General features: G+C 29.8%; 1 protein-coding gene across 3 annotated transcripts; it reads left to right on the forward strand.

Moving 5' to 3' along the window:
• Nucleotides 1-4,480: 4,480 nt before the first annotated feature.
• On the forward strand, nucleotides 4,481-10,629 carry LOC110605014 (protein BREVIS RADIX). 3 transcript variants are annotated; one of them, XM_021743305.2, is made up of 7 exons: nucleotides 4,481-4,792; nucleotides 5,311-5,400; nucleotides 6,545-6,719; nucleotides 8,682-9,082; nucleotides 9,237-9,366; nucleotides 9,653-10,017; nucleotides 10,122-10,627. In XM_021743305.2, exons 3-7 carry the CDS (start codon nucleotides 6,609-6,611, stop codon nucleotides 10,198-10,200), a joined length of 1,086 nt encoding a protein of 361 aa, XP_021598997.1. In that variant the 5' UTR covers nucleotides 4,481-4,792; nucleotides 5,311-5,400; nucleotides 6,545-6,608; the 3' UTR covers nucleotides 10,201-10,627. The 3 variants fall into 3 exon arrangements, with proteins under 3 accessions (XP_021598997.1, XP_021598996.1, XP_043808441.1); XM_021743304.2 differs by having other exon boundaries at nucleotides 9,650-10,017; nucleotides 10,122-10,626; XM_043952506.1 differs by lacking the exons at nucleotides 4,481-4,792; nucleotides 5,311-5,400 and having other exon boundaries at nucleotides 6,594-6,719; nucleotides 9,650-10,017; nucleotides 10,122-10,629.
• The last annotated feature ends 4,421 nt before the right edge of the window (nucleotides 10,630-15,050 follow it).

The raw sequence follows: 15,050 nt of genomic DNA on the forward strand, positions 1-15,050 counted from the left end.
TCTGAATGGATTCAAATATCAAAAAATGTGAAAGGATATAAAATTATTAAATTTTAAAATATAAAATATTAATGAAAAATATTCTTACATAGATTATCTGTAATATATAAATGTGTGACGGACTGAATAACAGCTAAATTTATTTAAATATTTTTATAATTTATTAATGAGATTATTTTATTTTTATTAATGAGTTTAAAATAATATTTAAAAGAAATTGTTTTAAGTTTTAAAAATATCCTAATTTTAAATGTTACAATATTAAATAATATTTTTATAGTTTTATTAATGAAATTTTTTCAATAAATAATTTACTAAAATTTGATGTGAATTAAATTTAGTAAAAAAAAATAATTTTATTAGTTAAATAATATAATTTTTTTAAAAAAATGTTAAACTAATTTAATTGAAATTTTATTAATTAAATTAATTGTAGAGATTATATAAATTCTATTATCGATATTTTTATACTACTCTTATATATAAATAATTTAGAAAAATAGTTCTCGCTGTAAAAAATAAGAATAAAAAAATTATATATCCACACACAAAATAAAATATATATATATATTCATTCTATATATATTTCATATTAATTGTAATATTAATTTTTATTGATTATTTTTTTCTAAGGGTTGGAATGAAAATATAATTCTTTTTTCTTTATTTTCATTATATTTTTCTGAATTTTATTACTATAAATTTATTTATTTATATACAAACTGATAAATTAAAAATTAATTGAGTTAATTGTATAATTAAATATTTTATATATAATATTATATTATTACAATTATAATACCTTACTATAAAACTAAATTATAATCTATATATATATATTATGATCTTTATAATAAAAATATAAATATTGAAGAGTTTTTTATAATATAATTATATATTATATTTGAAATATTTTTATTTTAATTTATATTTTTTTGAATTTTATTGTGTTAAATTTATTTATATATCTAAAAATATAAAATTAGAGATTGATTGAATTAATTAGGAATTTAAATTTTTCATATGTAATGTTATAATATTATAATTTTAATACTTTATTAGAAAATTAAATTATAAAATATAAATTATGATTTTTATAAAAATATAAATATTGAAATATTTTTATAATATAATTATTATAAACGGATATTAAATAAGTTAATCAAGTTATTTAAATCATATATCAAAGGCATTGTTTGAAAACTGAAAATTTATTCCATAATTGAAAATTTTATTTTTAAAGTATAAATATTTTTTTTAAAAAAATAAATTTTCTTTTCTTGCATGTGATTTGTTGGAAAAGTAAAATTAACTCTTAATTGAATTTTGCTGAATGCTTACATCAACATTACTGGCTGAGGAAAACAGGTTGGATCTCATAAATTCACTTTGGAATCATTTGGATTTTGTCTTTTTTAGACAAATTCAAAATAATTCACATCAGTCAATTGACTCTCAATGTTTTTAAATGAGAATTCGAGAATAAAATTTAAAAATTTTTAAATTTATTTAGATATATTTATTATCAAATTAATTTTATGAATATTAATTGACTTTTAATTTTTTTAAATGAGATTGAATAAATAAAATTTAATGTCTCACAAATTTATTTAAATATATTTATTATTAAATTAAATTTATAAATGTCAATTGACTTTTAATTAAAATTTTAAATTATAATTTTTTATAAATTAAAATAAATCTTAAGCCAATGATTTTATTAATTGAATAATAATGTAAATAGTTTTTGAAATTAAGATAAAATATTAAAATCATCCAAAAGTTTTGGATTTCTTTTTTCCATTAAACCTTTGTATTGAACATATATTCTTCTAATCACACATGAAAAAGAGAGTTTGAATAAAAAACTTTATCAAAAAAGCAATCTAAAAGGTTTCAAATGATAGAGTTTAAATAATTCCTTAACAATGCACAGATTTAGTTTGATAGTAAGTATATCTGAATAAATTTGAGAGATCTCATATTCATTTCTCTAATCTCTAATTTCCAGTTTAAAAAATAAAAATAAAAATAATTCATTAACAAAACTTCTACCTATATAAAAAAAAATCTTGCATCGTCTTAGATTTTGAAAACATTTCATGATATTTTCAAACTATTAAAACTAAAATTGAGATATCTTGCAATCCAGAATTATACGAAAATGTCTATGAGCTTTCTACTTTTTTATAATGGTATTTATAATTTCTTTTCAATAAAACTATTTTATACTAACTATAATTTTATAATTGTACGCTTTATTCATATTTTCGTTAAAAACTAACACAGAAATCAATTCAATAAAAAATTATCAAATTAACAAATAAAAACCCTAAATAGAGTTGTACCACCTATATACATTTCTGTTACTTATCTTGCAGGTGGGGCTGGATGTTTAATTTAAGAGTTTTTCTTAAGTTTAATCATGTCAAATCATTCAATACATTAACTGTCCGAGTGAGTATTGTGGAGTTCTCGAGTATTGTGGAGTTCTCGGCAGTTCCAACACAGGACAATCATTACTTTTGGCTATTTTGATCTTTGACGGGATGAGTGGCTTCACTGTTCACCGTAGTATCATCACTCTATTGAAAAGAAGGAAAATCAACATTGTTAAAAAATTAAAATAGATATATTTTTGCCTCTAATTCCATAATAGATATCCTCTGTCAAAAAGGTCTGTATATACTGAAAATTGATTGGATTATATGTGAAAAATATCCCACCATATATAAGTGACGATCCAAATATCTCTAAAACTCTTAATAAGGACAACAACATCTTTCCACCATATAGAAATCATAAGTGACAATCGAAACATCTCTGGAACTCTTAATAGGGACAACAACATTTTCTTCTTTATAATTGATGACGTGTTCCACGAAGGAGGAAGAGAAAAGAAAAAGTTAAATTTAAAAAAAGAAAAATATTAGAATATCGAGTCACAAATGAATTATATTGAAAAATATTGAAAGTTAAATTATGAATGCCCCTAAATAGGTTATTATTTCAGCAATTAATTTCATAATTTATTCATACTTAATTAGATAAATGTGGCTGTGATAGCAAAAACCTAATTAAATAAAATAAATTAAAATTTTGAAATATTAGTATTGAAGTCCTTGATTATATATTTGAAATTTTTTTTAGTATAATAAATAAATTTTGAAAAATAATGAAACTTGGTCGTTTAATTCTATGGATAAAGATAATTAAGTAGACACGATAGGTTTTAGATAGAGATGTGAATAGGTAGATACTTATGAAAATTACATTATTTAAATTTAAAATCGATTAATTTATCAATATCTAAATTCAATTAAAATTTGTTATAAGCTATTTAAATTATTTGAAATTTAATTATTATTATTCAAATAATATTTGAATTTATTTATTTTTATATATTTTAATTAATAATATATATAAAAAATATTTCATTAATAATTTTTATTTTTCAAAATTAATATTTCTAAATATATTTAAATTCTATTTTTAAATAAAAATATATAAAACATTTATAAATATTAATATAATAAAAATAAAACGTTTGATGGGATGGATGATCAACTGTCATAAGATTGAAGATCTTATGATGATAAAATCCCTGCCTTTCACACAATGCAATGTACTCTACTTTCTATACACGTAAGATACCATCCCTCTCCCCTTACAACACCCCTTGACATGTGGGCTCCTATGTCTCAACCCTACGCTATTAGCATTTTCTTTTTCTTTATTTTTTTTAAATACACCTTTATTTCTTAATTTTTATTTATTTATTTTTTAAAATTTTCATATTTTTATTTTATTTTTAATTTCTAATTATTCATACTTATATTTTAAAATGTAATTAATATAATTAAAAATTAAAATAAAAATTGAAAATTAAGAGAATAAAATCCAAAACATTTTAGATTTATTGCATTTATCACTAAATTAACTCTACATTTGCAGTAAATTTTAAATTGTATTTCTAATATATTTTTTATTCATATTATTTAATTATTAAATTATTTTTAAAATGATCAATTAAGAGATTAATATATTAAAAAAATGACATATAATTTAGAACATACGAAAAAAGGAAAAAAATTAATTTTATACATAAAATGAGGCAAGTATTAAAAAAATATTAATTTTATTTTTGATAAATATATAAATTTAAAATCAATTTAATATTCTATTATTAGAATATATTGTATTTAAGTTTTAATATATTAATTTGATCTAATTGATTTTTTAACAAAAAAAAAAGATAATTGAAATTAAATTGCCCTTCAAGGAAATCAAACCGAGCCAAAACTGCCAAAAATGAAACGGTTGAAAATCAGGACCAGTAATCCGGTTCAAAAATTGTTTAAACTTTGAGACCGTTTCCGATCGAAAATGGGACAGTAAGGCTTTTTTTCACCGTTAAGTAACGGCAAAACATGAAGCCGTCAACTCTTCTTCCCTATATAAATCAGAGCATCTCCACTTAATTCCTTCTCTCGTCTGTAACTTTCGTCTTCATTTAAAGCTGCTACGAACGTCAAGCCTGGGACCTCCAAAATCCGAAACATTCCCGTTTTCTTACATTTCTCCGATATATCGCCCGCCTTTTTTCTCGGCGGAGATTTCTTTTCTTTGCTTTTCTTCTTTCTCTGTTCTAGATAGTAATTGGCAAAGTTAAAGGGATTCTACTGTTCAGGATTCTTGTGTGGCATTTGAAGAGAAAATTGATTGTATGAAGATTTAGAGGAATTTTATATATGCTGTGCTTCAGTCAGTAAGAAAGGAAAGAGTAATCAAGGTGGGCTGATTCTTCTTTGCATTTGATGTATCCGTTCATCGGTTTTATGGGTTTTTGAGTTTGAGATAGTTCTCTCATAAACCCAGTTTTGATGAGATGAGGAGATGATCAAGGCAGGAGTTTCTTTTGTTTTTTGAAATCTGGGTTTTGTTTTTCCTTCACTTTCTCACCAACCAAACACGCGGCATTACTTTCCTTTTCTCTTTTTTCTACTTTGTTTCGCATGCTTTTTTAGTCAACAGATGAGAATGAGTTGCTAAAGATAAAGAGTTTCAATCTCTGTCTCTTTGTCTGTTTTTTGAAGCTTTTTCAACTTTCTCGACAAACAAACAGAGTATCACTTTAATCCCTGTATTTCATCTCTATCTTTCTTAATTCCTTTTTTTTTTTCAGAAGATTTAAACAAAACCCATTAGGTAATCTTTATTTCTGAAAATACCCTTCAGGTTCTTCCTGCATTTTTCTTCTCCTGCAAGTGTTTATCTATCCACTGATTTATTGTTGATTGAAATCTGCAGCTGATTCAGTAGACACTGAAGAGAAACAGAGAAAGAGAAGGAACATCAAGAGAAAACAGGAGGGGATTTTGGGGGGTGGTGTTGCCTACGGTATGTCGTTTTCAAAATAATAATATGATGTAATAAGTTCAATGGGTTTGCTCTCTCTTCTCTTACTCCATCATTCCCCACACTTGTCTCCTTGTCTATTCAAACACACCTTTCATCTTCTTTTTTTTAAAATTTTTTTAACTCCCCATCTCTTGTTCTCTTTTTCTTTTTGATTATTGGTCCATCATTTCCTTTATTTAAAAAAAATAGGAAAAAGAAAAAGGAAATCAATGTTCTATTGATTGCTTCAGTGCTTCAAAACCCTTATTTAAAAAAAAAAAAAATTAAATAGTTCAGAAACTTCTTCTCTTGATTGTTTGTAATGGGGATTTTGGTAGGATTCATAATACAGCAGGCAAAGACTGTAATATTTAGACCCACTTGACCCATTATGTTTCCTTTTTATGATTATGGAGTATCTGCTGCTATTGTTGTTTTCTTGGTCTCTTCTCCAATCCCAAGTTAAGCTCTCTTTTTAGCTTTTTCTTTTGTCTTTCTCCAAAACCCCTAAATCTCTCTATACAAACATCTCAATCTTCAAGGATTTCTGATTTCCTTTGGATTGTGTGTCCATTTTCCTTTCCTTTCTTTTCTTTTCTTTTCCTTTCTTTTCAGGGTAGCAAATCTCTTTACACTTCATTTAAATCCCAAACCATGATATGGGTTGATTGTATTTTTCTCTTTTTTAGTTTTGGTTTTATGCAAGTTTTCATCTTAAATCCAATTGACTCAAATATGACAAACAATTGTTTTTTTTTTCCCCTCATATCCTAGGATTAGGACCTATCCAAGGTTGTCTGCTCCTATTTATCTTCCTATGAGAATGTCCTGATGTTTCCATTAAATGTTTTTTTTTAAATAATAATTTGATATTTTTAAATATATTATACCATTTTTTGCCTGTTTAATTATTAATGCAGCTTATAAATAATAATTAATTTTACATAAATTTTTATTATATTAAATATATTGTGGGTCCCATTCATAATCCATATTTTGGTTGGAAAGATTCTAGTCAAACCAAGTTTCGAAGGTCGTTTTCATTTTGCTAAATGTGCAGTAAGAGATTAATTTCTATAAATAAATATGAAAAATTAATTATATGCAATAATAATGTATTTTTGTAATATGATGTGATAAGCAGGGGTAGAAAAGTAAAAGACAAAAAAGGAAAGATATAAAAGGAGGAGTAGAAGAAGAAGAAGAAAATGTTTACATGCATAGCGTGCACAAAACCGGTGGCAGAAGACGGAGAAGACGGAGCGCGTGGGAGTGGAACGCCAAGTACAAAAGAAGCCGTCAAAAGCCTGACGGCGCAGGTCCTTACTCTTCTCTCTCACTCTCTTCACATTAGAATCCTTTAATTAGCCTTTGTTTTTTTTTAAAAAAAATATATATATCTAATGAATGTATATAGAAAAATTACAATTTAATCCTTAAAACATTGAGAAATTAACAAATCAGTCTTTAACTTCTGAAAAATATATTAAAATAAAGTCTATTGTTAAATTAAAATACTTTTTTTTATTTGTTTTTCAAAATTAAAATATTTTTTCATTAACGATCATAATTATTAAAGAGATTTTTTTGTATATTTTTTAAAATTATAAAATTAATTAATTAGTAATAATTTTAAATAAAGAAATTTGTTTTAAGTAAGATTAAGCAAGAATTTCTCAGCTTTTTAAAGTTTTTTTAAATAATTTAATATGATTTTGCTTGTTTCTGAAAACAAACAAACAATCAATCATGACTCCAGTGGATAATACACTATGGGACCATCCTTTGGAATCTTTTCTTCTTTTATTTTTTATTTTTATTTAATATTTTTCCACGTTTAGTAAATTAAATTAATTTTATTTGGGCTATGCTGCTTGTGCCATTATCCTTTACCTTTTATTCTCTTATAGAAAATGGGAAAATAAGAATTCCCAATATTTTTGATAAAATTAAATGCTAAATTTATTGAAAAAGTTTAATTTATGTAATTTTTCAATTTATTAAGAAAATTAAGAAATTAAACTTGTTAATTTAAACTAAATCAAATAAAGAAATTTCACATACACCCAATTGAAAATCCAAATGTTGAGTGAAAAAACCTGGAGAAGAGGACATTAGAGCATGAAATTGAGAATAAACATTTTCTTTTCATTTAAAATTCCACATTTTCTGACATCAGAAAAGAAATGCTGATGTGGATGAGGGACATGATAATTAATTAATTAAATTTTTTAAAAAATGGGAAAATGAGGGGTTTAAAGGTGAATATTCAATGGGTCCAAAGAGGGGTTTGAATAGAGAAGAGGGAATGGGTTGGTTGGAACATTCATAATAGATTAGATTCCCTATAAATATAATTTACTGTTTAGCTGCAAAAGTGACAGTGGCTATAGCTGTAATCAGACTTAACCCTATTAACAACTGTCAACTGTCAAATACAAGGACAGATTTTTAAGACACATCAACCAGATTCTTCCATTGCCCTAAAATATTTTGACTTCTCTTCTTTTGTTTCTTACACTCTCTCCTCGCTCTGTTTTTTCTTGGTCTTTTCTCTCAGTTGCTTAGCCCTTGTCTTATTTGCAGGATCACATGAAATTCCATCTACATTTTTTAAAGTATATTAAATTTTATTTATTTTACAAAAAATAGTTTTTTATTTTGAAATAATCATGTTAATTAATATTATTCTAATTAAAGAAAAAGTTAAATGATAAATTTCAAGAAAATTGAACACTTGCAAATTTATTCAACCTATTGGTCTGGGCATTTTAGGCTGAGCTCTTTCTTTCCACTGCACTAAGCCTATTTGGGAATCTCTATGAAAAATTAGGTCAAGTATATTAAAGAGAAGAGAAGGACAGTTGAATGTCCTTTGCTCTGACCCACCACTGAATTCTTGTCTATCCATTGTGTCTTCAGAGTACAATGTATCATGTCTATTGCCCAAAAATGAGCAACTAATGGAAAACTCTACCCTAACTATTTTTGGATTAAATATTTATATCGATATTTGTGCAAAGAAATTAAAATAATTCGTTTTTGTATAAGGTCTAGCTGGTGGGTACTGCAAAAAATGTGTAAGGTTGTAGAGCTTGATCTTGAAGTTTATTAGATTAAATATTTATATCTACATTGATTCATTTGTTGTATAGACTTTAATTAATCCTAATCTAATGGGTTTTAAGTTTGTTCTCGAACAAGTCAAAGTTTATATTAGATGTAACTAGAAAAAAGAAGAAAATTTCTAATGGTTTTTGAACTTTTCAATGATGTTTCAGATCAAGGACATGGCATTGAAATTTTCTGGTCGTCAATGCAAGCCCTGCACAGGCTCCAGCAGTTTCAAGAAAGGACAGAGACCTTACCCTGACTTTGATATGGCTTCTGAAGGGGTTCCATACCCGTATTTAGGAGGTGGAAGCTCAAGCTCAACACCAGCATGGGATTTTACAAGTACTGGTCACCATCGGGGCACGAGAGGTGACTCGAGATTTAGTGGAATGTTTAGTGGTGATCAGACTCCTGGGAGAGCAGAGTCTATCTCAGCACAGTCTTGTGATGTGGTGCTAGAGGATGAGGATGAACCCAAGGAGTGGATGGCACAGGTGGAGCCTGGAGTTCATATTACTTTTGTGTCTCTTCCTAATGGGGGAAATGATCTAAAGCGTATTCGCTTCAGGTACACATCAATTGTCCATAAAATGTTAGGCGTTTTTGCATTTTTGTTCAATGAAACCAGTGTACGAACAACAGTTTTATTATAACCGCTGACCATGGCAGAACATCATTCATGAACATTGTTAACTAACTGACTTGAGCTTTTTGGTTTGAAGTCGAGAGATGTTCAACAAGTGGCAAGCGCAGCGATGGTGGGGTGAGAATTTTGACAGGATCATGGAGCTTTACAATGTCCAGAGATTTAATCGTCAAGCTCTTCATACTCCTCCGAGGTCTGAGGATGAGGTAAATTGCTTTTTTATCTCCTAAAGACCCCATCCGGGATTTTAAGTTGCACACACTGCATAGCTTATAGCTCATAGTTGAATATTAATTTGAACTTTAGGCTGATTGATCTGAAGCAAGAGACTATATATCATTCAATATTAGTGATGGTGCAAATTTATGTTCAAGTTTGCTCTGAGCTTATCTTATTCAATCATAACATGTCTAGATAGCCATGTCCAAGAGAAGTAAATTGGACTCCTTCTCAATTATAATTATAACAGATAATATGATCTTTCAACAGCAGAGGGATTCTTCATACTCGAGGATGGGATCTGCAAGGGAAAGCCCCATGGCTCCATCATATACACCAAGAAGTCACTATAAACCATCTGGAAGTAAAGGGTATTTCCCATCTGATGCTATGGAGCAAGTTGGCACACAACATTACCACGCTGGTTCAAGCGGTTACGGCATAGGCGGCCCAAAAGCCGAGGCATCTTCTATGGAAGCATCACGGACAACCACATCCTCCAGAGATGAACCTTCTATTTCTGTTAGTAATGCTAGTGAGATAGAGTCAGAATGGATTGAAGAAGATGAGCCTGGAGTTTACATTACTATCAGACAATTAGCTGATGGGACTAGAGAGCTCCGGCGAGTCAGATTCAGGTAATGGAAAGTCCATTAACGTAATCTTAAGCTTTTTAGTAATTCAGACTGTTCCAAGTTATGGAAGCTAATGACGTCTGGCATTTGGTTCTCTTATTTCGCAGCCGAGAAAAGTTTGGGGAAGTGCATGCAAAGCTGTGGTGGGAAGAGAACAGAGACAGAATACAAAATCAATACCTATAAAACTACAACTTCATACAGCTTACAATTTCTAGCAACTGAAAGTGAATGAATTCAGGGTGCAGTTGGATATCCCTCTACTCCTAGAAAATTACCCAAAAAAGAAAATTGAAAAAGGAAAGGAAAAAAGAATTCTGTTTATTCAGTTTTGTTTCATATATGAAGTGTTTGCAGAGAAATATTTTCACCATCATTTGTGGTGACAAAACTCCACTTTGTAATGGAAAATTTCCCTTAGGATGTCCAAATGCATCCATTTTTGGCCTCTATTATTATTTTTACTTATAATTTTATAGCAATTTTTAGTGCTTCTCAAAGATTTATGATTAGTCTTTGGGATTGATTGGCTCTCAGTTTTACATATTCAAAGTTTGTTTTCTGTAACACCCACTTCATAGATGAAGGAATGGAATTGAGATTTTTTGTAATCACAGAGCAGAATCTGTCTATTCACCTAATGAGTTATCATATCAAAATAAATTTATTAATGAGTTTTGGCTCGGTGGAACAGGAGCTGTTTTTAGAGTTATGAGGCTATTGCGAGGATTATTGATATATGTTGCTTGTTTGATTTTTTTATCGGTTTGGGTAACCTTGTGCTCACAAAATTATCTGTTATCACATATTATCGCGTGATTCTCATAGATGATTTAGCTTGAAAATATTCAAATTAAATACCACAAAAATACCACAAAACTACCTGTTATCACAGATTATTGAGTGGTTTTCGTGGATGACGTGGCTTGAAAATATTCAAACCAAATACCACACGAGCATAAATGAATACGCTTAAAATCTAGGCTCGTAATAGTTGGTATCAGAGTGATTGGTAAGCAATTTAAGTGATATGATGAAAACAAATATGAGATCTGATTTCCTAGAGAAAATGGTTGAGAAACTTTGTGCTTGGTTTAATGAATGTCCCACCTGGAAAAGGCTAACACTAGAGCTGTAGTAATTCCATTAGGCTTTGCAATTATAAGATAAGCACATTCAGGCTCTTGAATTTTGATTGTGATAGCTAAATTGACTAAGAGTATTACATGCTCCAAAATATATAGTTTTTAGAGGGAGAATAATGACGTAGTTCTACGCACTCTGTTAGATGTCTTTTAGAGAGAGAAAGAGAGTAATGATTGGATATCATACACTCCTAGTGACCTTTTGGAAAAAGAGTAATGACCTCATGACATAAGATAAAGGTAAGGGTGAGCCAATAGAGTTTGAGACCATTTAAAACTCCCAAGAATAATACATGTGAGAATTGATGCAATGACCTCCTATGTAAAGGATATTATATAAAAGAGCTGAAAATCCATTGTGTATCTCATAATTATTTTGCAAGAACTATATGAATAACGCCGAGTATGAGATGAAAGAGACTATGAGCATTGCTCAAGGAGTGAATTGATGGACTAGGAATCAATAGTGAGACCTGTCCGCTAATTTCAAGGCGAATGCCTATGAAGTAAACAAGGTTGAAATCCTAAATATGAGAATTTTTGTATCATATCTATGAAATGATAAAGGTAAACAATTTTCTCTTGATATGAACTTTTTTTTAATATTATTAAAAATTGCTATAGTGCATACAGATTAAAGATAACACCAATGTATTTGATAACTGTGCTAAATTGAAGGGGAGAATTAAAGTTGAAAAAACATTTTGTAAAAGGAATTGAAGGCCCAATTTTACTTTGAGTACGTGGTATTTGACTCACGATGAAAACTAAGCGAGTTGCAACGAGTTCAATGTGAGACTGTAGTTGACATGTTGGGGCAACGAATAGATTACAGAGGAGAAATGTGAAGGAATACAATATGACCTTAGTGGCTACCAACAATCAATTAGACTACCTTAAAGGTGGGTTTAAAAGGAAGTTCAATTCCTCATCTTGTTTTGATAGTTGCCTAAACAAATAAACCAAAGTAGTGAGTAGGAGGATGGGTCAAAATAACCAACATGCCGGTAGGACAAACAATATCAGCAGAATAACTTTTAAAAAAGTTGGAACAATGGAAGAATGCATAAGAATTCAAACAACATAACAGTGACACAACCTAGTACAGCAAAGTGTTTAAAGGGTCATATCGTGTAGAGAGTTGCCCATATAAAGGTGCTTTAAATTTCTTAAGGGTCCTTTGAGGAGAATAATAAAAGAAGTGGAGCAGAAAGACAAACATAACTATACGAATTTTCTTGGAGAAGAACAAGATAGTGTGAGATTATGGACTAGCTAGTTTTCAAAATTCAATATCATCGTAAAGGTGAACACAAATTTCATAAAAGCTATCCATTTGAAGAAGGAAGAAGATGCTGCAAGAGTGACTTTTGAAGTGTTTTATCAAATGAAACTATGGAAAGAAAGATAAATTTTTATAATGATGCTAAAAAACACTTCTAATGTGGTAAAAGGAATGGGGTCCTTCAACTACTAATTTGAATTAAGAATAGAAATGTGTTGAAACCCACATAACTGATATAGTGTTTCTTGAATTTTTTGGTATGTTGCTTTGGACTAATGGTTTTGGATATTTTTGTGTTTAAATGACTCGAGTTTCTCCTTGTGATTGAATCGATAAATTTGTGTTAATTGATCTTAATAACATATAATATGGAGCTTACTTGAAAGGAAAAGCGGCAATAATATGATTTTGCGAGACTTCTCTTTGGCCAAACCGAGATGAAAGGAGTGTGAGAACAGGAAGAAATGACGAAATATGTTAAAAAGTATACTTGTTAATTAAGAAAATTAAATGCTATGATACTAATGGCATAACAAGAGAGTATTTTTCAATAATATATTATTATTGAGTCAATATAGTGTCATTATTCACTTTTCACATAACTTTGCTCTAATCTTTATATTGAGCATATTCTTGCTACTAATAAGTTTCTTGTGAGATTGATAGAGATTAACTGCCTTGAGGATCCTATATCTTGTGCGAGTCTTATACAAGTAGATATTTTGACTATATAACTTGGTAGAGAAATAGAAGTAAAAGACTAGGAATGTTAAAGTCTAATAAAAGGGAGTATTCACACGTGTGAAGGAGAGGCAAATACAAATCAAAACCACATGAATTTGAGTAAGGTGTCTATGAGGTAGAGACACTAGTATGAACAAGGATTCATCCGATTTTTCCATGAGTATATTAAAATCATATTGTATCGAGGAGATGTATATTAGTCGGTCTAAGTCTTCCTAATTGACTTTTGTTCATACATCCATTTATATGAATAAGTTGGAGCCACACTATATAGATGAGATGATGATAAGCCCCTGAGAAGGTCATCTAGAGCTATTGTTCCAAACAAGAAGTATTTGGACTAAGGAGGCCTTATTGCTTTTCTATTTTTAGTCTTGTTGCTATTTTTATTAATTGACAAGAATTAAATTGAATTTCCACTCTCATAGTTCCTGTTGAAGTCCAACCAGTCAAGGCATGCAAGGAAATTTCAGCTTCTGTGTCATCTTCATAGTCGGCCAGATCACACCCACCATCCAAGATGAGAAGCTGTGACTTAGTACAACGGTGACCCAGGGTAAACTTCTCGTCACAGTTGAAACAGAGCCCTTGAGCTCTTCGCTTCTGCATCTCGTCCCAGGTTAATCGTTTCACAGGGGCAGAAGGTTTGCTTTTTGATGGAGCGAAATTACCCGTTTGAAAAGAAGGGCGAATTGCTTTTTTATTACGAAGCAATTGCTCATCCTTCATTCGAGCCAAGCTTATTGCATCCTTCAAGGTCTTGGGTTTAAACATTCTGATCCCTTCTGCGATTTCAGATTTGAGTCCCCCCATGAAGGTTCCAACCAGTGCCTTCTGAGTCCAACCTTTAACCCTGTTACCCAATCGTTCAAACTCTCTCTGATAATCACGTAAGTCTCCAGTTTGACGAATTTTAGAGAGCGATTCATCAAAATCTTCACAGTCTGTGGGCCCAAAACGTGACCACAATTCTTTTGAGAATATCTCCCACGTAACACCTTTCCCGGCCTCAGTATAAGTTCGTCGAAGCCATTTCCACCACTCGTTAGCTTCACCTCGAAGATGGTATGACGCCAAGGAGACTTTTTCTGTATCTGGAGTTCCCTGGTACTCAAAGAACTGATCGACTCTTGTGAACCATTCCGTCGGATCGTCTCCTGTATATTTGGGAAATTCCAGTTTGGCGAGCTTAGCTGAAAATAATGGCTTTCCTCCATCTCTGGAGATTTCAGGAGTAGCGCGTATCTGGCTAGCTCGATCGTTGACACCACTTGATTCCTCCCTATTGGATGAGGAGAGTTCTGATAGCTTCGTGATCGCCGCCTTAATATGTTGTAAGTCTTCGCCAATCCCTTTTTCTATACGGGACAGATTGTCTTGGAGTTGGCCAAGTCCTGTTTCAAGATTTTCGATCCTTTCCTTGTTTGTGGCCATTGAGAAGGAAAGAAAAATAAAAAAAAAAATGTGGCTCTGATACCAATGATAGGTCCCAGTCAAAGCCAAGAAGATTAACAAAAGAAAATTAAGAAGTTACTAATATTTTCTTCCCCCTGAAGCCTGCTGCTACAGAGAATATAAATAGGAACAAATCAAACAACCTAGTCCTATTCTCTTGGCCACACTTAGCACAAAGAGATATTATTGCCCACGATCAACTAAATGCTATTTGACTAAGTAAAACAAACAACTAAAAGATAATTGCAGTAAATAACAATTAATAAAAATAGCAGCAAGACTAAAAATAGAAAAACAATAAGGCCTCCTTAGTCCAAATACTTCTTGTTTGGAACAATAGCTCTAGATGACCTTCTCAATGGCCACAAACAAGGAAAGGATCGAAAATCTTGAAACAGGACTTGGCC

The sequence above is a fragment of the Manihot esculenta genome, chromosome 17 (genome assembly GCF_001659605.2).
Source record: "Manihot esculenta cultivar AM560-2 chromosome 17, M.esculenta_v8, whole genome shotgun sequence".
Classification (NCBI taxonomy): Eukaryota; Viridiplantae; Streptophyta; class Magnoliopsida; order Malpighiales; family Euphorbiaceae; genus Manihot; species Manihot esculenta.